The sequence below is a fragment of the Ornithorhynchus anatinus genome, chromosome X2, assembly GCF_004115215.2.
Source record: "Ornithorhynchus anatinus isolate Pmale09 chromosome X2, mOrnAna1.pri.v4, whole genome shotgun sequence".
NCBI lineage: Eukaryota > Metazoa > Chordata > Mammalia > Monotremata > Ornithorhynchidae > Ornithorhynchus > Ornithorhynchus anatinus.
In genome coordinates this window covers 19,364,317-19,389,149 of record NC_041750.1, presented here as the reverse complement: position 1 = coordinate 19,389,149, position 24,833 = coordinate 19,364,317, and the positions used below count along the sequence as shown (strand labels likewise).

The 24,833-nt window shown below is 47.2% G+C and overlaps 1 protein-coding gene across 1 annotated transcript in view; it reads right to left on the bottom strand.

Annotated features, from left to right (window-relative positions):
* Window positions 1-21,452, bottom strand: part of TMEFF1 (transmembrane protein with EGF like and two follistatin like domains 1) — a 43,631-nt gene extending 22,179 nt beyond the window's left edge. The window contains exons 1-4 of the mRNA XM_007670561.2: window positions 21,212-21,452; window positions 7,336-7,445; window positions 4,531-4,660; window positions 1,138-1,164 (exon numbers count right to left, since the gene is read on the bottom strand). Of these exons, the coding sequence (XP_007668751.2) occupies window positions 1,138-1,164; window positions 4,531-4,660; window positions 7,336-7,445; window positions 21,212-21,452 (508 nt within the window). The remainder of the gene's footprint in view (window positions 1-1,137; window positions 1,165-4,530; window positions 4,661-7,335; window positions 7,446-21,211) is intronic.
* Window positions 21,453-24,833: the final 3,381 nt, after the last annotated feature.

Genomic DNA, 24,833 nt, shown 5'->3' with positions numbered 1-24,833 from the left:
CATTTGTCCTCCACGGAGTTTTTCTTGCTGCCCCAAGAATACTCTGCTACCTAGTGTAGTAAAAAAAACAAACATCAGGAACACTACCAATGCGTTAAATCCATTTGGATTCTTTGGGGCAAGTTATAGGAGACAAAAGCTGAACATTGTTCTATAAGTTTAGGTAATAGGAGAGCAAACAATAAATATATCTTTGGAGCCCTGAGAATTTAAAAGACTAGTATTCCCCAGCACGAGTCAGAGAGTCAGCCTTTAATAGCACAAATGGACAATAAAGGTATTAAACCATAGGAGGGGAGGACAGGCCAAAGCTGCTGTCATGTGGCTCCAGCACTTCCACACCACTGGGACTGAGGAGTCTGCAGAGGAAGAGAGGGAGGATCCTGACAACAAGGTGCTCCCCTTCTTCCCTACTCCCTGTCACTGGGAAGAAGACCAGCCCCTCAGGAGAGGTGGGGCAGAAGTCCTTCAGCAGCAGTTAGAATGAGGGGAAGGTTTTGCCTGAGGACAATTCCCTCCCAGCATCGATATGCTGCTGTTCCTTTTTTTGTGAGGGTTGCTTTTGCTGAATTAACCCTGTTATTCTTTCCAGTGTATCTGCTCTCGCTCTCTCCCTCTCTGCATCCTTAGTTTAGATTTTGCAGCCCCTGTGGACCAGAAATTTATTATGAATAATCATTCAGACATAATTAATACCCCGTCCTTCTCCAAGGCACTTAGCACAGTGTATTTACCACCTCCCACAGTAACTGGGAGTGACTTCGATTTGCAACAGGCAGAGGCAGGAAGGCTAGGAAAGCCCGGGATGGAACCTTATTCTCAGGAGAGAGGCCTGGGAGCCCCCCTCACCACCTAAGAAATGGGTCAAGAAACTCATTCAGAAGAAGGAGCCACACAAAAACCCTAGAAAGAGTCTCCGGGAATTGAACCCAGCACAGACAACCCTGACAACCCTGACCCATCTCTCCTTCAAAATTTCTACCCCAGGGAGATGAAGAATGGAGAGAGCACAGCATGGCAGTAAGGCGCAACCATGTATTTTTCCCATTTGTTTTTTTACTTGAAAAAGTATATTAATGAGAATAATCAAATAGAGATTAGTTGAGACAAAATTAAAAGTTGTTACTTAAAACTTACCACCTTCACCAGATCCAGAACCATTATCTGATAAAAGAAAAAGACAACAAAAGAAACATATTAAAATATATTCCCTGGAAATCTTGCTTTTGGATAGTTATTATTGCATGTTTGGTGAGGACAAATCAACGCTTCTTGTCTCACAGGAAATTAACCTTCCACCTTACTGTCTTTTTACAGAATCAAACTCAAATTACCCATTGCTCCTGTACTACGAAATTTTGACTTTTTCCTGATCCCTTTTTAAATGATAAAATATTCCACATTTTTAAACTTACTTGAGTAAGTCACAGTGATTGGCATTCAGTTAAATTAACAACCACATGATTTGGGATAGGTCTGGCCAGTGTCATTATGCATCTGACTGACCATCCATCCCCTGATTCTGCCTCCGCCACCAGGGCACCAAGGCATCTGCAGGAACCATGTGACGGTGCCCTCCTGCACATCCATCCCTATAGACAAGGATGGACCACCTAACATCCCTAGCTTTTCCCTCTGCATCTCAAACATTCCCTCTTGTAATTCATTGTGAGCCTATCCAAACCCTTAAGGAATCTACTGATATTTTTGGGCAAGGCAACATCCTGTGATAAATTCCAACCCTTTTTCCCCCATTGTGTGAAGAGGTTTCCTTTCATTTGTCTTGAATCTACTTCCTTCAAACTTCAAGGGCTGCCCCTTGGGCTGATGCTATGGGGTTTCCTGAATAACAGTTCCACATACACCCTGTCCACACCCTTCACAGTTTTTGTGGACACGAGATGAGGCTGCTCGGCAGCAGGGGCCCAGATGATGGGGAGAAAGAAGGCATGTGCAGGGAAGGATGTGATGGAAGGCTACTTCAGAAAAAATCTTGACGCCCCAGGAATAGAATTTCTTAAAAAGTTCTAGCACCATGGTTTTTTTTCTGTCAAGATAAGGAATGCTTTTTAGGAGCACACCACAGTGCATCCCCAAATCTCCTCCCCGAAATTCCTGCCACCTTACCTTGGCTTTCTAGATGAGCCTACCCCAACAACCATGGAATGATCTGGGGTCCAGATAACCAGTCCCGCTTTCAGAAATCCAGTTGCTGGGGGCTTGGAAAAAGTTCTCCTTTCCCTTTCCCTGCTCTACCCCGTCTCCAATGGCTGTGTCTTACTTAACGCTGCTAACACTGATTTCAGATGTCAATGAACTTAACAGGTTATATATCAGTTAATTCTTAACCAGAAGAAATGTGCACAAAGCTAAAATTGAAGGCTGTTGCTTCCTAATCATGGATGCTAGCTTTTCATCTCAAGTACTGGGGTGAACTTGGGGCAGGGTTCCCAGAATAGTGAGATGAGGGCAAAAATAAGAGCCATAGCTCCAACCAGGTCCAGAGAGATGTGCATGCGTGCACACTCACACAAAATCAGGGAAGCAGACACAAAGTCACAAACACAGGGAGAAGATGAGAAAAAAATAGGCATTCGCAGGGATAGAGGACACCAAAGGAAAGCAGATGGAATGTGGCAAGAAGCCCATTCCCCACTGAGAATGGGGCCAGACAGGATTTGGAACAACTGTTGCCCCCCGAGGCTGGAGATGGGAGCAATAATTCCCTGTTGAGGCTGGGGCTAGTAGGGTCTGGAGTGCCTGTAACTGGTCAGGGATGGAAGAAAATTATGGCAAGGAGCCCTGTCACAGCTCCAGCTTCTTACTGGGCGGGAAAGAGACAGGCAGCCCAAATCATCACAATTTCACTGGGAAATGGCCCTAATCATTTCTCCTGAGTTGGCACCCCTGTTCCAAGTATCTTAATCTCTTCTAAAAAACAGCACTTTGCTTGTTGGCTTAGTACAGAATTTCCTAACTAGCAAAGTTAAGCTGACTAGTCTATAATTAACCGGCTATCCTTTTTCCCTTTTGTAAAGATGACAAGAACATTTGCCTTTTTCTAATCCTCAAGGACATGTCCTGTCTTCTGTAAATTCTCTTTCTCAGTCCAATTTCTCTTCCTACTCTGTCTACAGGGAATAGCAATTCTTTTTCCATTCTGCACAAACTACCGCCTGGTCCAGCCTAACCTATTCTGGGTCCTAGCCCATATACAGCCTGATCCACATGCAGCCCTATACCATGGCATCTGAGTGTCCAACTGAACGCCACATTGAATCCAGGTTAAATGACAAATGGGTCGGGCCTCCCTCCCAGGTGATACTGCCATGCATGAATAGTTGCCTATGGGCTGCTGGGAGTTGTAGTATCCATGTACATATCCAGCACATGCACATTGCTGCTCAGAGGCAGCCCAACTTGGAAACATAATAGGAAGTTACAAGCAATGTCCAAATTCATCTGATCCAATCTAGCTCCAAGGTTCCAGATTCTCATGCCCTAGGCCTTCAAAAGACTTGGTCCTGGGATGGTGGTATCTACGATCTTTATTAATGAGGTGGAAGAAAGAATTGAGAGCATTTGCTTTTGGTACCCAGTGGCATGTGGTGGTTTACCCTTTGGGAGCCACAAATAGAATTCAAAATGAATTAGACTGGCAAGTGGCGGTTTACCCTTTGGGGCCCACAAATAGAATTCAAAATGAACTAGACAAACTGGGGAAGTGGGCTGCAAATAAAAGACAAAATTAAATAGGGACAAGTGCAAGACAGTACATTTGGGAATGAAAATGAACAAAAAATACAGAATGGGAGAAAATTATCTGGGAATGTATACAATTAAAATACCCAAAGTGAAATATGAATTAGCAAAGTACTGCCATTCTTTAAAAACAAAAAAAACCAAAACAAAACAAACAGACAAAAAACCCCAATGTGGCCCAGAAGTGGATTCACTGGATAATGGCTTGCAAGAACTTGGAAGTAATTCTTCCCCTCCACTTCACACTAGCCAAACCCTTACTATAGTTCTGTGGCCATTTACAAAAGAAGTAGAGAAACTAGAGAGCCCACAGGGAAAATTAACAAACAAACAAAAATAAATAAATAAAAGGATGGGAAAGAGGTCCTATGAGGGGAAGCTTAAAAGAATGGAGTTAATTCGATAGAAAAGAGAAGGCTAAGGGAGGAACTGAAGTTCATGAAGGGCTTTGATGAGAAGGGACTGACCAACTGTCCTCACCTCGAGGGTGCAATGGGCAAGAAGAAATGGAGTTAAATTGCAGCTGGGGAGATTTTGGTTGGGTATAAAATGGAACTTGACTATCAGGATGATAAAATTCTGGAAAGGTCTTCTAGGAGAAGTTGTCAGCCTCTATCTTTGAAGATCTTTAAAGGAAAGACCAGGATAACTAAGCAGCTGGAAAGGCTGGCAGCCAGTCCCTGGGAGAGGGCTCTCTCCTACAGCTCCAAGTCAGAGGGAAGTCATGCTCCTTTCTTGAAGGCCATGTACCCTGAGAACTTTACATACCAGAATAACATGGGCCTCTTGCCACCACTGTTATCTCTTTCTGGTGTTTACAAGATGCTCGTCTGAGGAAGCATTCATTTTGGTAAGTGTCGCCATTTGATCCACAAACAGGAACGTAATTTGTGTGACACTACAAAAAAAAAATAAAAACGACTTCTCAGCTCAACAAATAAATAATATATTTCAAGGCATATTCCTTCATACGTACAGGGTGCCAAGCACTGTACCAATTTATCAGGCGATTGAGAAAGTAAAACAGAAGCAGCACCCTCTGCCCACAAGGAGCTAACAATCTGCTGGTGGGGGACAGGGAGGATGGGGAACAAACAACAGACATACAAGCTACTTAAGCAATCAATCAATCCTGTTTATTGAGTGCTCACTTTGTGCAGAGCACTGTACTAAGACCTTAGGAGAGTACAATACAGCAATATAACAGATGCATTCCCTGCCCACAACATGCTTACAGTCTAGAGGGAAAGATAGACATTAATATAAATAAATGAATTATTAATACATATATATATATATATATATATATATATATATATATATATATGTGCTGTAGGACTGAGTGGGGGCAGTGGTGAGTAAAGGGAGCAAGTCAGAGTGATGCAGAAAGGAGTAGGAAAAGAGAAAATGAGGGCTTAGTCAGGGGGGGCCTCTTGGAGGAGATGTGCCTTCAATAAGGCTTTGAAGGTGGAGAGACTGTCAGCTATGAAAAGGGAAGGCATTCCAGGCCAGAGGCAAGAGGTCAGTGGTGAGATAGACGAAATCGAGGTACAGGGAGTACGTTGGCTTCAGAGGAGCGAAATTTGCAGGCTGGGTTATAGTAAGAGAATAGCGAGGTGCGATAAGAGGGGCCAAGGTGATTGAGTGCTTTAAAGCCGATGGTAAGGGGTTTCTGTTTGATGCAGCGGTGGATGGGCAACCTCCGGAGGTTCTTGAGGAGAAGGGAAATGTGGACTGAACATTTTTGTACAAAAATGATCTGGGCAGCAGAGTGAAGTATGGACTGGAGTGAAGAGGAGGCAGGGAGGTCAGCAAGGAAGCTGATAAAATAATCAAGGCAGGGTAGGATAAGTGCTTGGTTTATAGTGGTAGGAGTTTGGATGGAGAGGAGAGAATGGATTTTAGCGATGTTGTGAATAGTAGGAGCAGCAGCAGGAGATCAGATAGGATCAGAATGAAGCTTCAGATAGGAAGCAGAATGAACATGCCAGAATGAAATCAGAAGAGAGAATTACTGGAGTCTCCCATCAATTGAAAGACAAGTCTCAGAACTGAGACTTCAGGATCAAGAACCTGCACAAAAGAATTCATTATAGTTATAATAGTTTGAGCTATGATAGTGCAATTGGGCATATAAAATAATATCTAGCCACAAGCCCTCTCTCCCCTCTGCCCTCCATGGTCCCGCTGGGGCATAAAAAGTTCAATGTACAACTGAATATACAAGTATACATAAATGTTTGGGATGGGAAGAAATACATAACTGCGAGGGGTGGCTGTTGGGATAATTAGGAATCTGATGAGTTATTTTTAAGTCTCGCATTATGGCTGAGTCTTACTAAAATCACATCTCCTCCCAAGAGGCCTTCCCCAACTAAGCCCTCATTGCCCCTGCTCCCTTATCCTTCTGTGTCGTTCTTGCACTTGGATTTGAACCCTTTAAGCACTAGATTTTCATCCAGTCCCCCGCACTTCTGTATATAATGATGGTATTTGTTAAGCGCTTACTATGTGCAAAACACTGTTCTAAGCGCTGGGGGGAGTGGGTGGCGCGGGGAGGGGGCGGGGAGGGGGCATCGTCGGCCAGTCCGGTCCAGTCCGGTCTGAGGGGATGGTGCGGGGAGCGGGGGCAGGGAGAGGAGGAGGAGGAAGCGGAAGCAGCCCGCCCGCCCTCTGCGAAGAGAAGCGGTGTGGCTCAGTGGCAAGAGCCCTGGCTTGGGAGTCAGAGGTCATGGGTTCGAATCCCCACCCCGCCTCTTGGCTCTGTGACTGTGGGCAAGTCACTTTGCTTCCTCTGGGCCTCAGTGACCTTATCTGGAAAATGGGGATGAAGATTGTCAGCCTCATGGGGGACAACCGACTCCCGGCTCTGCCACTTGTCAGCTGTGTGACTATGGGCAAGTCACTTCACTTCTCTGTGTCTCAGTTCCCTCATCTGTAAAATGGGGATTGACTGTGAGCCTCACGTGGGACCACCTGATTACCTTGTATCTAGCCCAGCGCTTAGAACAGTGCTCTGCACATAGTAAGCGCTTAACAAATACCAACTACAACGTAATCAGGTGGTCCCACATGGGGCTCACAGTCTTCATCCCCATTTTACAGATGAGGTAACTGAGGCACAGAGAAGTGAAGTGACTTGCCCAAAGTCACACAGCTGGCAAGCGGCAGAGCCAGGATTCGAACCTATGACCTCTGACTCCCAAGCCCAGCCTCCTTACACTGAGCCATGCTGCTTCTCTAGCATGCTTATAACCATAATGTATATATATTAATATGTCTCCTCCTCTAGACTGTAAATTCCTTGTGCGCAGGAAATATGTCTACCAACTCTGTTGTACTGTACTCTCCCAAGAGCTTCATACGGTGCTCTGCACATGGTAAGCACTCAATAAATACCACTAAATGACTGATGGCTGGGTCTTCCCAATGCAAATTAAATTAATTTAATTAAATTAAATGGAGGGTTGAGCCATTCCACTTAATTTGCTCCCTGTAACCAGCCCAACCGGATCACTCGGGCCAATTGTCAAATTACAACAGGGGAAGAACTGATACTTTTGAAATTCTTACCTGAAATTGGCAGGCACATTTCAAACCATCTTCATCTTCTTTACAAACGCCTCCATATTTACAGGATGATTCATCACAAATTCTTACATCAGGCTCCCTCACATTTAATTCTGTAATTGAGGAAAAAATGCAGTTACACTGATGAAATCACCTGGGTTTCTGGGTTTCTACTTTATCATCTCTTTCTTCGATCCTGGCTTAGTTCATCAGTCAAAGTGAGTTATCCTTCTCAGATACTATCTACCTCTGCCTAAGTTGGTTAGTTTGTTTATATTAGTTACAAGTCTTCTCTCAATACACCAAGTCCTGCCACAATGAATGTTGTCTCTGCATGTTTTAGTGAGAACACTGGTCGGGAATTAGGGAACGTTTGGTTGACAATGCAAGCTTATTTGGACTCTGGATGTCCGTGGTGGTAGAAGATATGGTTTGGGTGCAGGTGTGCATCTGACATCAGACACTATGAGTACTACTGCACAGTTTTTCCTTGATGCAAGGTTTTGGGAAAATGAAACCCCCCTGTTTTAGTAGCACTGGGTGGCCCCCTGTTTCTCACTGCTGAGATTGCTAATTATATATGGGATTAAGAGAACCATCTGGTTGTCGACCTTCACTTTACCTTGTTCATGGACAAGTAAACAAGGATCCATATATCATATCATATCATATCTATATCATCAATGAGAAAATTCAAGATGTACTCCACATCCTCAAGGTCTTTAAAATCTAATGGAGGATCCAGGACAACCTTACATCAAGTACGATAACATGTGGGTTTTTCGGGATGGTCAGAAATGGCATCCCATGACCTCCCAGAGGGGACATGATGTCACTGCAGAAGGAGAGGGGCGATGTGGAGGGCAGGAAAGAAAGGTTGGAAGATTGAGCCCACCAGAGATAACAATCTATTAAATGACTATCCCCTTCAAAACTGAATCCTTGAGAGGTACTGAAAATGGTTCTTTAGAACATTGAGAATCCCATTATACATTAATAAAAGGTGAGGCTCACACCCCAAAAGCAAGAAGATTACAGAAAATAGGACACTAACAAAAAGTCCTATACCTCCTCTTCCATGTATAAATTTCTCTCTCCTTTCTAGCCTCCTTCATTTTGCAGCCACCTTCGACATTGTGGGATCACAACTACCAACACTATTGTACACTTCCAAGGGCTTAATACAGTGCTCTGCCCACAGCAAGTGCTCAATAAATACCACTGACTGTTTAGAGAAGGGAGAGGCTAGAGGCAGGAAGATGTGTGAAGAGGCTGATGCAATAGTCAAATAGGGTTCTGACAAGGGCCTGGAGCGGCAGAGTGGGAGTTTGAAGGGTCCACGTAAAGATTTTCTGGAGGCAAGAAAAATTGTAATTTTGCAGTGGAGGTGAAAGGTCAGGGCCAGCAAGGTACATTTGCGAGTCATCTTCTTAGAGATGGTAGTTGAAGCCAGGGAGTGGAGTAAAAATGGAACGTAGAGGAACACTCATAATTAGGGAGTGAGAGATGGAAGAAAAACTGGCAAAAGAGCCGGGGAAGCGACCAGAGAGGTAAGGAAAGAGAAACCTTGAGAAAACCAAGGTTAGTCAGTGTTTCCAGAAGAAAGGAAGTGGCCCAAAATGTTGAAAGCAGCCAAGAGTTAGAGCAGGATTACAATAGAGTAGATAGAGACCTTTAGATTTGACAAGAAGGAGGTCACTGGTGACCGGGGAGAGAGTGAAGTGAAGAGAGTAGAATGAAGAGTGAAGAGAGTAGAAACCAAATTATAGAGGATTCAAAAAAGAAGTTGGAGAAACATTCTCCTATAGTGCATGATTTCATTGCACAGTTTGGAAAGAACACTTAATAGAGAAATATAGAGCCACTTCCTACAACACACACGCAGTTTCTATCAGCACAAGGAGAGAGTCAGTGTCAGAAAAAAGTGGTTAAACGTATGTGCACGTCGTCTATCATGATGTGCTTTTGTATGCATCCCTATCTCTCCCTCAGCCTCACAGAAAGACACCAATAATAATAATTGGGATATTTGTTGGGACAGGGAGTATGTGTCCGACCTGATTATCTTGTATATTACCCCAAACTGTGTTTAATCCCCATTTTACAGATGAGAAAACAGAGGCACAGGGGAGTTAAGTGACTTGCCCAAGGTCACACAGAAGACAAGTGGTGGAGCCAGGATTAGAACTCAGGTGCGCTGACTCCCAGGCCCATGCACTTTTCACTAGACCTCACTGCTTCTCCACCAGCTTTGTTTTGTGTTTTTGCAACCCTCAATGCTGTATTTAACACAAGGAAACAACACCTACTGAATATTACTCTAAAAGAAAACAGAATGCATAACGATAATAGTAATTTGTATCAAAAACCATTAGTCATGGTGGTATTTTCAATCCATCCACTCTCTAGCCCACTAATTCCCATTATAAAAGAAATGGATATATTGCTGGACATTTTTAAAATTTAGGTTTAAAACTGCTATTCTTTACTGCCATTATTTTCATGTTTTCATCAGTACCACTCATCATTTCCCTTTGCTCCATTAGCGCTCTTTTCCAGTCAGCCATCACGGCCCTCAGCAAACCTCGCCCATCCTGTTGGCTTTTTTTCCTAAATAACTAAGCTTTTCTGCTTTTCCACAGGATCTTAACTCCTATTGTTGCATTCATCTGAAAGCTTTGTGTGTTTGGTGTTTCACCCTTATTTTCTGAAACAGCATTGAGTCTTTCTTTACCATTTCTTTGTCCCTATCTCTTTTGTCTAGAGCATCTAGAAACTCTTTAGTATTTTGCACTCTGAAATCAAATGTCCTTGTGCTTCATTTTCCTCGAACCCTCTTTTGGGCTTTTTTTTACCACTATTGTACCCACATTCTGTGTCCCCTGAAGCTCAACTTGCCTTTGTCTCTGTGTCAATGAATCTTTCCCTTTTAATTTGGACTTCCTTCTTTTGGATTGCCTATATAAGCTTTTTACTCCACTGAGTTCCAAATCCCCTTTCATTATTCCCTACCTAATTAGTCTTTGTTCCACCTCTTTCCTGTGACTGGCCTAATCCCCTTCTCCTTACCAGTTGAGAAGAATTTGCGCACTATTTTCCAATTGAGGAGAATGGGCCTTGAAACTCTCTCCATTCCCCTCCTTTTCTTCCTTTCCAACGGTTAAAACGTAAAGCGGGATCATTCCCATCCCCCAATTCTTTCCCATCATCTTGTCCCCCAAATGAGAGTCCCTAAATTTTGATTGCTTTCTTCTGTTTCTATCCCACTAACCCCCTCTTAAGTTTCCCATCTCTAGATTCATCTTTGCTCCTGCCAGATGTGCACAGCTTGATCTCTCTATATTAAAATGATGCAGGGTCTCCATCTTCCTGAAACCACCCAGGGGAGCAATGAGTATGCATCAATACTACCAGATAATTATTTAGCTCAGATCTATGCGCACGGCCCCTTCCATGCCTGCGGAAGAGAATTCCAGCCACAACAGCCATTGTGGTGGTGACAGTAGGAGCCGATTCAACCTCTAATCTTGCCTTCCACTGCGAGCGTTCCAAGGAGCTGGGCAAGATGTGCCCCGAAGAGCCCAGAGAGTACCAACTCACCACTTCCGCTACTACTGTCAACACTGCTGTCACCATGGACGAAAACTGGAGGTAAAACCAAGATTAGAGAGAAGGCCTAAGCTTCACTACCAGCTCTTGTTTGCAGCTGGTCAGTTTTTAGCCATTCCTAAAACAGCTGGTCCACTCCATGGCTAGGATATCTGAATCCACGCCTGAGTGAGTTTGGAAAAGGGGAAGGTCTGAATGTGAATGTCAGTACGGCATGTGCGGGGAGAAAGAGGGATCTTAAGTGAGGGGTGGCTGGCTGGGTGACTGGCGGGTAGTGGTGATCGTCTTCCTAACCCCCAAAAAGCACGGGCTCCTCATATACACTGGCTCCTCCTGTATCTGGGAGCATGACTCAAAGTCTTCCTTTTCAACTATTTTCAGGGCATAAGTCATTGCTGGCTCCAAACTGCCTGGGTCACCTATGGGATATCCTTGTATATTGGCTTTCTATAGAGCCTTCCACTCAGTCAACCCATCAATGTCATCAATGGCATTGACTGGGTGCAGAGCACTACACTATGCACTTGGGAGAGTATGACACAACGGAGTCGGTAAACATGATCCCTGCCCTCAAGGAGCTTACGATCTAGTGGAGACAGACGCTAAGATAGATTACTGAAAGCGGAAACAGCAGATTATAAGGATATGTACATAATGCTCCGATTTCATTGGCATGCACAATTTAATTGCAGCAGGTAACAGGGCCATATGAAAATGGGGGGCTAAAAACAGGTGTCGATGTGGGGATTTATAGATGGGTGCACTACGCAATTTCCGTCTAAACTTTAAGCTCACTGTGGGCAGGGAACGTGTCTACCAGTTCTGTTATACTGTATTCTCCAAACCACTTAATACAGTGTTCTGCACACAGTAAGTGCTCAATCAATACGACTGACTGATTGAATTTCCTAAGCAACATCCTCTGGATAACTTCTGACAAGTTACTGAAGAAGTTTTGCATGGAGTCTGCTTTAAGAATACCACACCAATCAATCCATCAACCGTTTTTCTAAAATGGAGTTCTGCACACATCTCCCCTCTCCTTAAACACACACAAACATTGTCTACTCATCTCCACATCAAGTGGAAACTTCTTACCACTGGTTTTTGGGCACTCAATCGGCTCTCTCTCCCCCTGACTTATACTCACTCCTCTCCCACTACACCCTAGCTCACACGCTTGGCTCCTCCCAAAGCAACCTATTCACTGTAACTAGTTCTTGTCTCCTTGCATACACCCTCCCCCCACTTGGAATTCCTACCCACTTCACATCTGGCTGACCGCTGCTCTCCCCCTCTTCAATGCCTTTCTCGATGCACATCTCCTCAAGGTGGCCTTCCCTGGTTAATTGCTCATATCCCTACTCTATTTCCCCACTTCCTGCCATTTCAGTAATTCTGCTGCAACTAAGCACTTGAGGATTCACACTCATGCACCGCACATACACCGCCACCCCGTTTTCGCTTATGTCCACTCAATTAATTAATGACATTTACTGAGCATTTACTGTATACAGAGAACTATACTAAGCCCTTGGGAGAATATAACTAAGTAACATGATCCAGGCCCTTAAGGAGCTTACAGTCTAGTGAGTGGGACATACTTTGAAATAAATTACAGGTAGAGGAAACAACAGAGTATAAGGATATGTACATAGGGTGCTGTGGGGGTGAGGGTGGGAAGGAGGTGTACCAAAGTGTTTATGTTATCAAATTGTGCAGAGTGCTTATGTTCACATCTTTATACTCTACTGTTTCTCCCTACTAGTTATTTATTTCAGTGTCTGCCTCCCTGACTCGACTGTAAACTCCATATCTACTAATTCTACTGTAATCTCCCAGACATTTAGCAAAGTGCTCCACAAGTACTAGAGATTGAATGATTGATTGCCTACACATAGCTGAGATTCCTTATAAAATCCACCAATATTATGTGTGGCACTTACTGTGTGCAAAGCACTGTACTAAGCACTTGGGAGAGTACCCAATCCCTCCCTTCAATTTCACCATTTTCCCCAACTTGATCCAGAGCTCTCCCTTTGCCTAAAGATCTCCTGATGTTGACCAACGCTCCTTCTGTGAGCTACCTCAGACTTCTTCACGTGTCCAACCACCAATTTTATGTTAGATACATGTCTTACCGTAACCTCTTTAGTGCTTTTTCAACTCTTCCAAATTATTCTTTGTAGTAATTGGAATCTCTGAGACTTAAAGTAGGGAAGAAAAATCAATGGGATATAGTCCTACCAGACTATAAACTCCTTAGGAAAGACAGTGATAAGCAGTGATAAGTGTCACTAAATATGAGAAAAATACTAACTGTGGTATTTGTTAAGTGCTTGCTCTATGCCAAGCTCTATACTAAGCGCTGTGGTTGATACAATATAAGCAGATTGGATACAGTCCCATGTGAGGCACAAGTTGGGCGAGAGACACGTTCCCTGCCCAAAACGAGCTCAGTCCTCTAGAATGCATCCGTTTGTTGTTGTATTGTACTTTCCCAAGAGCTTAATGCAGTGCTTTGCCCACAGTAAGCACTCAATAAATATGATTGAATGAGAGAGGAAGGGAGAACAGGTATTCGATCCCCATTTTACAGATGAGGTAACTGAGGCACAGAGGAGTTAAGTGACTTGTCCAAGGCCACACAGAAGACAAGTGGCAGAGCCAGGATTAGAACCCTGGTCCTCGGGACTAGCAGGTCTGGGCTCTTTCCCTTAGGCCACGCTGAGAAGCAACGGAGGCAGAAATAGCAAAGAATTGGATAAGAAAAGTAGCATAGAATTCCTCTGGGTGCAAATTCCAGATTTTACTAACAAAAATAGTGTAATAGGAATGGCCTATAAACCAACTAACCAGGATGAGGAAAGTAAGCTGGAAATTTTAGATAAGATTGGTGTAATTATTAAATAGGCAGATAATAACAGTAGGACATTTCATTCATTCATTCATTCAATCCTATTTATTGAGTGCTTACTGTGTGCAAAGCACTATACTAAGTGCTTCGGAGAGGATGATATAACAACAAACAGACACATTCCTGTCCACAATGAGCTCACAGTCTAGAAGCAGAGACAGACATCAATATAAATAGATAGATAAATAAATAAATTAAAGATATATACCAATAAATACATAATACATTTCAATTATTCTCACATAGATCAACTAGATCATGTCTCAGGACAAAAACTGAAGGTGATGTTTGGGCAAGATACATGACTTTTTTCTGGAAAAACTAAATTTGAGAATCCACAAAGAAAAATGAAACCCTGGAATTCAATTTTGAGTATAATGAGGAAGTACATGTAGGAGAGCTCTTCTGTGATATTGACAACTTAAGAATTCAACATTCTTGCCTGGTCAGGAAGGTTGAAAGAAAACACCCCAAGAATATTAACTTTCAGGAAATTAATAAAATATGGATCTTATTCTATAAAAGGCTAAAGAGATCTCTAAGAGAACAAATAACCTACAGAAGTCTAGAACTACTTAAAAGTAATGTTTAAAAATACCACAAAACATGTGTACCTCAGAACAAAAAAAAAATGTGATCAAGCTATTTGGCAAAGTAAGAGATATTTAGAGAGAAGAAAATCACCCTTTCCAGCCGATTCTCAAATGGAGATGAACCACCTCCTTTTCGATAGTATTTATTGAGCGCTTACTATGTACAGAGCACTGTACTAAGCGCTTGGAATGAACAAGTCGGCAACAGATAGAGACAGTCCCTGCCCTTTGACGGGCTTACAGTCTAATCGGGGGAGACGGACAGACAAGAACAATGGCAATAAATAGAGTCAAGGGGAAGAACATCTCGTAAAAACAATGGCAACTAAATAGAATCAAGGCGATGTACATTTCATTAACAAAATAAATAGGGTAATGAAAATATATACAGTTGAGCGGACGAGTACAGTGCTGAGGGGATGGGAAGGGAGAGGGGGAGGAGCAGAGGGAAATGGGGGGAAAAGAGGGTTAACCTGCAGAGAGGTGAAGGGGGGGCGGTAGAGGGAGTAGAGGGAGAAGGGGAGCTCAGTCTGGGAACGCCTCTTGGAGGAGGTGAGTTTTAAGTAGGGTTTTGAAGAGGGGAAGAGAATCAGTTTGGCGGAGGTGAGGACGGAGGGCGTTCCAGGACCGCGGGAGGATGTGGCCCGGGGGTCGACGGCGGGATAGGCGAGACCGAGGGACGGTGAGGAGGTGGGCGGCGGAGGAGTGGAGCGTGCGGGGTGGGTGGTAGAAAGAAGGGAGGAGAGGTAGGAAGGGGCAAGGTGATGGAGAGCCTTGAAGCCTAGAGTGAGGAGTTTTTGTTTGGAACGGAGGTTGATAGGCAACCACTGGAGGTGTTTAAGAAGGGGAGTGATACGCCCAGATCGTTTCTGCAGGAAGATGAGCCGGGCAGCGGAGTGAAGAATAGACTGGAACGGGGCGAGAGAGGAGGAAGGGAGATCAGAGAGAAGGCTGACACAGTAGTCTAGCCGGGATATAACGAGAGCCCGTAGCAGTAAGGTAGCCGTTTGGGTGGAGAGGAAAGGGCGGATCTTGGCGATATTGTAAAGGTGAAACCGGCAGGTCTCGGTAACGGATAGGATGTGTGGGGTGAACGAGAGAGACGTGTCAAGGATGACACCGAGATCGCGGGCCCGAGAGACGGGAAGGATGGTCGTGCCATCCACGGTGATAGGGAAGTCTGGGAGAGGACCGGGCTTGGGAGGGAAAATGAGGAGCTCAGTCTCGCTCATGTTGAGTTTTAGGTGGCGGGCCGACATCCAGGTGGAGACATCCCGGAGGCAGGAGGAGATGCGAGCCTGAAGGGAGGGGGAGAGGACAGGGGCAGAGATGTAGATCTGCGTGTCATCTGCGTAGAGATGGTAGTCAAAGCCGTGAGAGCGAATGAGTTCACCGAGGGAGTGAGTGTAAATGGAGACCAGAAGAGGGCCAAGAACTGACCCTTGAGGAACTCCAACAGTTAAAGGATGGGAGGGGGAGGAGGCGCCTGCGAAGGAGACCGAGAATGACCGGCCAGAGAGATAAGAGGAGAACCGGGAGAGGACGGAGTCCGTGAAGCCAAGGTGAGATAAGGTATGGAGGAGGAGGGGATGGTCGACAGTGTCAAAGGCAGCAGAGAGGTCAAGGAGGATTAGAATGGAGTAGGAGCCATTGGATTTGGCAAGAAGGAGGTCATGGGTGACCTTAGAGAGAGCAGTCTCGGTAGAGTGGAGGGGACGGAAGCCAGATTGGAGGGGGTCCAGGAGAGAATGGGAGTTAAGGAATTCTAAGCAGCGATTGTAGATGACTCGTTCTAGGATTTTGGAAAGGAAGGCTGGAAAAGATAGGGCGATAACTGGAGGGGGAAGTGGGGTCAAGAGCGGGTTTTTTTAGGATGGGGGAGACGTGGGCATGTTTGAAGGGAGAGGGGAAGGAGCCATTGGAGACTGAGTGGTTAAAAATAGAAGTTAAGGAAGGGAGGAGGGCAGGGGCCCCTCCATCTGTCCCTCTAACCCCAGCCCTTGGCACCTTGTTGAAAAAAACCTGAGTCCACCTTTTTTCCCTTTGTGACCACCATCTCCAACTGCCCACTACTCTATCCCCTCTGCTTCCAAACAAGCCCACACATCTCATACCCTAAAAAATCCTTCCTTTGACTCCACTGTACCCCTCAGTTATCACCCCATTTCCATCATACTATTCCTTTCCAAACTCCTCGAACGGGTTGCTGACACCCGCTGCCTCAATCTCCTCTCCTCCACCCCTTGCAATATGGTTTCTGCCCCTTTCACTCTACTGGAACTGTCCTCTCCAAAGTCAACAATCACTTCCTCCTTCGCAAATCTAATGAACTCTACTCCATCCTAATTTTCCTTGACCTCTCAGCTACACTGGAGACTGCCCCACTTCTCCCGGAAACATGATCAAATCTTGGTTTCTGTGACACATTCCTCTCTTGGTTGGCCACCTACTTTTTGGGTGCTCATTCACGATCTCTTCTGCTGGCTCATCCTGTCCATCCACCTCTTAACCTTGGTGGTTATTCGAGGCTCAATTCTCGATCCCTTTTTAATCTCCATTTAGACCCATATCCTTGAGGAGCTCAATGGCTCCCACAGCTTCGACTACCATCTCTACGAGGATGATCCCCAAATCTACGTCTCCACCCCCGATATCCACCCTCTCACATTTCCTTCTGCTTTCAGGAAATCTCTACCTGGATATCCCGCCATCACCGCAAACTCAACATGTCCTAAATTGAACTTCTCATCTTCCCTCCCAAGCCCTCTCTTCCCCACAGCTTCCTTTTCACTGTTGACAACACCTCCAACCTTCCTGTCTCACAATCCCTAATCTTGGCGTTATCTTAGACTTAACCTCTCTCCTTCAGCCTGCATATTTGGTAAATCGTTAATCTTGTCATTTCTACCTCCCCAATCCTTTCCATCTAAACTCCATGGTAGCACATCAATCAATGGTATTTACCGAGTGCAGTAAGCACTCAAATAAGTTTACTGAGCAAGTTTACTAAGCGCTTCGGAAAGTACAATACAATGGAGTTGGTAGACCCAATCCCTGCTCACAAGGAGCTTAGAGTCTAGAGGGGGTGACAGACATTAAAATGAATTACAGCTGGGGGAAAGGACAGAATGAAAGGCTATGTACATAAGTACTGTGGGTCTGAGGATGGGAGGAATATCAAGTGCCTAAGGGGTACAGATACCTATGCAGAAGTAACAGAGGGGAAGGCGGGAAGGGGAAACAAGGACTCAGTCAGAGAAGTCCTCTTGGTGGAAATGTGATTGTATGAGGGTTTTAAAGGTGGGGAGAGTGGTGAACTGTCCAATATAAAGGAAGAGGGAGCTCCAGGTCAGAAGGACATGGGCAAGGTGTCGGAGGTTAGTGTTACAGGAGTGAAGTGTGTGGATTGGGTTGTTGTGGATCAGCAAGGTAAAGTACGAGGGGGTGAGCTGAATGAGTGTCTTAAAGCCGATGGTAAGGAGTTTCTGTTTGATGTGGAGATGGACAGGCAACCATTGGAGGTTTTTGAGAAGTTGGGAGATACAGACTGAATGATTTTTAAGAAAAATGATCTGGGCAGCAGAGTGAAGTATGGACTGGAAGGGGAGAGACAGAAGGCAGGGAGTTCAGTGAGGAGGTTGATGCAGTAGTCAAGAAGGGATATGATAAGTGCTTGGATCGGCACGGTAGCAGTTTGGATAGAGAGGAAAGGCTGGACTCTAGAGATGCTGTGAGGATAGAACCGAAAGGATTTGGTGACAGGTTGAATATGTGGGTGGAATGAGAGAGATGAGTCAAGGTTAATTCCAAAGTTTCAGGCTTGTGAGCCAGGGAGGATAGTGGTGTTATCAACAGTGATGGGAAAGAAAGGGAGAAGTCAGGATTTGGGTAGGAAGATGAGGAATTCTGTTTGGGACTTGTTAAGCACTTGTCAAGTCCCGTTTTTGACTACCGCATCAACCTCCTCACTGACTTCCCTACCTCCGGCTTATCCCCTTTCCAGTTCACCTGTCACCCTGCTTCCCGGATTATTCTTTAAAAAAACTGTTCTACACACATCTCCCCAGTCCTCAAGAACGTCAAATGGTTGCCCATCTATCTCCACATCGAACAGAATCATATTCAAGACACTCCATCAGCTCTATCCCCCTTACTTATCCTCACTCCTCTCCCGCTATTGCCCAGCCCACATACTTAGGTCGTCTGATACCAACCTACTTACTGTGCCTCGCTCTTGCTTTGGCCATCAATCCCTTGTACACACCCTCCCTTCTGCCTGAAACTCCCTCCTCAACCCATCTTCTCTCTTCAAAGCCCTGCTAAAATCATAGCTCCTCCGGGAAGCCTTCTCTGACTAAGCCCTCATCGCTCCAACCATGCACTTAATCCTACCCACTAAGCACTTGGGTATTCACTCCACCCCCTAAACTCCCAACAGTTTTACTTCCCTTACCTGTAATTTATTGTAATGTCTGTCTCCCCCAGTTGACTGTAAGCTGCTCGAGGGCAGAGATCTTGCCTTCCAACTATATCGCTCCCAAGTACTTGGTACAGTGTTCTGCACAAAGTAAGCAGTCGATAAATACCATTGATTGATTGAACCATGTACCACGAGGACTCCCTAGGAGAGTGGACTGGGATCTCTTTGCGGAAAGTGCAACAGCACACGATTTGCAAATACACCCAGTTTTTCTTGAAGCATCTGGGTTGCATTGTCACAAAATCCACATTAAGAAAAGCTCTTTTGTAGTACCCAAAAGCCCTAACACCATACAGTTGCACCACGACCACAAGCTGTTTCTTCCAACATCACAGAGTCCTGTATCCAAAAAGGCTCAAGAGATCAGGCTACTGTTTCCTCATCCCACTAATATTAATGTTGCTATCTGTTAAGTGCTTACTATGTGCCAAGCACTGTTCTAAGCACTGCGGTGGCTACAAGGTAATCAGGTTGTCCCATGTAGGGCTCACACTCTTCATCCCCATTTTACCCATGAGATCACTGAGGCACAGAGAAGTTAAGTGACTTGCCCACGGTCACACAGCTGACAAGCGGAGGAGCCGGGATTAGAACCCATGACCTCTGACTCTCAAGCCCAGACTCTTTCCACTCAGCCACACTGTCCCCCTAATAACTTTTGAGCCAAATCGGGTAGTGAAAACATGCATTCTGGCAGAACTGGGGGGGTATTTTTAGGGTGGGCGTGTAGGCAAAGTTCAGTGAGTTCTGCCATAACATGTGTTTTCACTACGCATTTTGGATAGAACCCGACAGCACAATTAAAGAACAATCTTCTGACACCACACATCTTTCCGGATAGAATGGTTGTGCACCCGTATGTGATGTGGCCACAGAGCCAATACCAAATTGGAAGTTTTCCCAACACAGAGTTCTTCAGGAAGAAATGGACACCTACGCTAAAGGACATTTAACTGGATTTTCAAGTTTTTCTCTTCATCTAAAAACTCAAGATTTTATCAGCTCCCTAATGATTAATTAATCGATTAGACGGTTTTACAATCTAATACCCTACAATGCCTGATACTGGCACGCTGACACATTCTGAGGCTGCCTTAAAAAATAACGGCCGGATTGAAGCAAAGAATAAAGGAAGGGCAAGAAGTACAAAGGTCCCTCACCAACGGGGACCCAGTGAGCTTATCGCGTACAAATCATTCAAGATACCTTCAATCCATTTTGAGTTTTCTGATCATTGGCCATCATTGCCACATACTCTTTTTCATAGAAAAGGGAAAACCTTTTGTATTATAACCACCGATATAAATTATTATGCAAAATCAATTCAGACTCTCTCAGAAGGATGACTGAATTTAGTTTTACTTTTCAAGACGTTTTTTGTAGGGGGGGTAGAGGGTGGAGTTGGCCTTTTTTCGGCTAGAGTGATCATTGAAGAAAAGTGATCTTCTATCAATAGCAGGGTAGTGTAAAATGTATCTCTGAAATTATGAACGCTGGTAACGGACAATCCACCGTTTACTGCCTCCCCATTTTACAATTTGACCGGGTTTTTTTTACCTCCCGTATACTTTCTAAACTTTCTACGTTTCGGGGGAAATCGTCACGAATCCACCTCTAGCGATCCTAGAAAGTTTTAATGGACCAAATGCCTTTCGAACGGCTGATCGACGAAGGAGCCCGCGGTCCCACGTCCACGGAAACAATGAGTCTTGGCCGCGACGAGCGGGCGATCTGGAGGCCGCGGGACCGCCTGCCAATTTGGCTGCAACTGGCCAACTGGAATATCCGATTGAAACGTGCTAATGGTTCCGAACGACGTGACGGCCCCCCGGGGGTCTCTTCTTTGCCCGGGGCAGGTTCGATCGTCCGTTCGTCCGGCCCAGGCGGACAATAAAGGGAGCGGGGGGCAGGTCTGGGAGGGGAAGGGGCGCGGTGCAGGGCCGGGCCCCCCGACAGGCACCTGCTGGGGATGCTCGGGGCCAGCGGAGAACAAAACCCCCCAAAGACCCTGCGGATGGGGCCGATTCCCTCCTTTTCGCCCCATTCCCCGGGAACGAGTCGGGACGGCGTCCCCGGGGGAAAGCCCTCCTCCCCCCCACCCCCAACCCAAAGCACCCTGCCCTCGGCTGGCCAAGGTCTCCGAAGCCCTTTGTTTCCAGCAGCCCGCGACGGGGAGGGGTCAGCGGCGTGCGAGGTCCCATCGCGCCCACAGCCACGCGGGCGCCCGGAGCCCCCGCCACCCCCTCGCCCCGCACCTCCCGTCCCCGCCGCCGCCCTTACCCGAGCAGTTGGCGCCTTTGCCCCGGCCGTGGCCCGGGCAGTCTCCGCCGCCTCCTCCTCTTCCTCCAGCCCCAGCTCCTCCTGCCGCGGCCGCCGCTGCTGCTCCTCCTCCGCCGCCTCCTCCTCCTCCTCCGCCGGGAGGCTGGTGCGCGGCGGCGCTCCCGGGCGGCGCGGACAGGGCGAGGAGCAGGGCCCAGGCCGCCAAGCCCAGAGCCCGGCGGGGGCCGGGGCGAGCCCCCATGGCGGCGGGGGGCTGCGGGAGGAGGCGCGGGCGGGGCGCGGCCGGACGGGGCGCGCAGGAGGAGCCGCGGGGCCCGAGCATCAGTCGCGGCCTGCGGGAGCCGCCGCCGCCGCCCCCGGCCCGGGTTCGGCCCTCAGCATCCCCCTCCCCAGCGCCACGTCCGAACCGGGACCCCCGAGCCCGTCCCCCGGGCCCGCCGCCGTCTCCCTGTCGCCCGGCTCGGCCGCGGTGTGGGGCGCGCAGTGGATGGCGTTGTGGGGGTAGTCTGGCGCGGGGGGAGGGGCGGGGTGCGGGCGTCTGTCGGGTGTGTGTGTGTGTACGTGTGTGTGCGCGCGCGCGCGAGTGTACGCGGCGGGGGGTGGTCGCGGCCCCTCCTCCGCCCCCTCCCCCGGCCGCTCCTCTTTGAGCCCCGCCGTCGGCTCCGACAGCCACAAAGGCGGCTTGTGGGGAGGGGGAGTGAGGCACGTGACAGGGTCCCCCTCCGCCCCACCCCTCGAATCCGGGAGGGCGCCCCCCGCCCATCTCGGGAGCGGCTATTGTCCCCGCAGGAGGAGGGAGAGGTGAGGAGGGGGACGGGGGGCCGCCGCTCCCCCGGAGGGGATGCGAGCCCTCAGCCGCGGTGAGCACGGCGTGCCATCCATCCCAAGTGCTCCAGCCGATCCCCGGACCCTGCCGATCTCCAGAGCGGAACGGTTCACACTCTGTTTAAAACAAAGCCGGTGCGCTTGGTCGCCCGGCCCCGGGGGAGCGGGCTTGCTTGGATACTCGGTCGGAAGCCCAACGGGCCTCCTGGATACCGGCCCGTGTCCGTGGGGTGAGGGAGGGCCGGGAGTTTGGACGGGTCGGTACTTGGAGGGGGTGTGGTGCCTCCGGGCGATGCCTCCAGGGGCAGAAAGCCCTTCCCTCCCCAGATGCCCACGAGGCACACGAAGTGCTTTTCCCCCGACTAGCCCCAAGCAGTGAGGTGAGTGACACACATGTGCACCCCAGGCGCACGGGCGAATGGGATGATGTCACAAGCACCATCTTTGGGAAACCTGCGGAATTGGAGCGATCCAAGAGCATTATTCGGGCAGGGGGGGACCCCTGGCCACCCTATTTATTCCATGGCCTCTGTGTTTCCCTCCTAGATCCCTTGGGACATAGGTGCCAAGTTCCACCTGCAAACTCGGCAACAGGAGTCACGGCAGAGAAGGATTTGTCCCGAAAATTAAACGATCCATCAATCGATGTTATCTATCGAGCCCATACGGTGTGTTGAGCACTGTATTAAGTGCTCGGGAGAGTCCAGTATAATAGAGTCGGTAGACACGATCCCCGCCCACAGGAAGTGGTGTCTAGTGCCTCTTCCATAAGAAGTAGGGACAGGCCAACTTCAAACTGGCCGGTCAGCTATGAAAGGGATGGGATGACCCTCCTCAGCACCAGACATCTTCATGTCCGGTATTTTTATTTTAAGCACCAGCTTCTTTCTGCCACTTTGGTGCCCGCTGCCAAGTTCCAGGGCCCAGAAGAGGCATCGGTATTTACGGGAACATGGGAGGGGAACAAAATGGCTCTGGAGTAAGGGAGGTGATGGAAGCTCCTCATACCCACGTGACATTTCAGATTCTGTAGGCTTCGGCAAAAGGTTCCATACATGCGTGTGTGTACATACATATATTCGACTCTGTGGTTTCGTACTCTCCCAAGTGCTGAGTACAGTGTTCTCTGGACGTAGTGAGTGCTTAATAAATTCCATCGATGACATATAGACACACATTCAGGTGTATAGTTCTTCATATTTGAAGAAGATGCCACCATGGATGAAGTTCATCTACGAATGCCTGTGTGGCTAAAAAATCCAATGCGAGACTCACAGTCTGGGCCAAAATGTGCACACGAAAAGGCTGTCTCTTGATATGTTGTCATGCTTAATGTTTGCAGCATTCAACCCTGTTTTCTTTTTTTTCCTCCTTGTTGCTTGTTCTTTATGGAGCTTTTGCTCAAAGAGAGCCACTCCCCTCTTGATGGCGACGTACCGTTCTGGTCTACCTTAACAGTGGACTTCCAGTATCCAGCTTTGGGCGTTTGGTATTCACCCCACCCTCAGCCCCACAGCACTTAAGCGCTCAATAAATACTATTGAATGAATGAACGATTAGATTGTAAGCCCGTCAAACGGCAGGGACTGTCTCTATCTGTTGCCGACTTGTTCATTCCAAGCGCTTAGTACAGTGCTCTGCACATAGTAAGCGCTCAATAAATACTATTGAATGAATGAACATGTATTTATGTTAATGTTTATCTCCCCTTCCAGACGGTAAGCTTGTGAGCAGGGAACGTGACTACTTTGCTATATGGTACTCTTCCAAGCGCTTAGTAGAGTGCTCCACACACGGTAAGCACTCAGTAAATTATTTGTAATAATAATGTTGGTATTTGTTAAGCACTTACTATGTGCAGAGCACTGTTCTAAGCGCTGGGGGAGATACAGGGTAATCAGGTCGTCCCACGTGAGGCTCACAGTTAATCCCCATTTTACAGATGAGGTAACTGAGGCACAGAGAAGTGAAGTGACTTGCCCACAGTCACACAGCTGACAAGTGGCTGAGCCTGGAGTCGAACTCGTGACCTCTGACTCCAAAGCCCAGGCTCTTTCCACTGAGCCACGCTGCTTCACATTTATGTGATATACTATCATTTATGCTTACTATGTAGTAAATGCTACATTTACGTAGTAAACGTAAATCACAGCCCTGTACTAAGCGCTTGGGAGAGCACAATGCAACAGAGTTGGCAGACACATTCCTTGCCCACAACGAGTTTATCATCGATTGGTTGATGGGTCTTGCCTTAGCTCATTCTTTCATTCAGTCATTCGATCGTATTTATTGAGCGCTTCCTGTGTGTAGAGCACTATACTAAGCGTATTCTTCTCAGGGGTCCCACCCAGTGTAGCTCTGATGAGGAGAACGTAGCTATGCACAGTGGTGTTCTAGAACGTCATTGTTCGTGATCTCGTCTTTGGCTATTGAGTCTGGCTCGCAAATGACACCGATGGAACTCGGTGATCTCGTCTCGCCGTTGGCTATTGAGTCTGGCCCGCAAATGACACCGATGGAACTGTTCAAGGGTATCACGGTAGCAGAGGAGGGTTTGGGTTTTGGGGTTGGTTTTTTTTTTTAATCAGTACGTTTGGGGCTCCGCTCTGTTCCTTGGCTGCTTTCAGCCAATGATTCCTGGCCGCCGTCAGCCCTGACGGGGGGCTATTCGCGGGGGGCGCGGATCGGCGGATCCCCGAGGGTTAAAAAGAGACTTTCGGAAAGAGCGAAGATCGACCGCGGGGCAGCGCCGCCCGCAAGCGGATCGCCCCCGCGCATGCGCGAACACAGAGCCGGC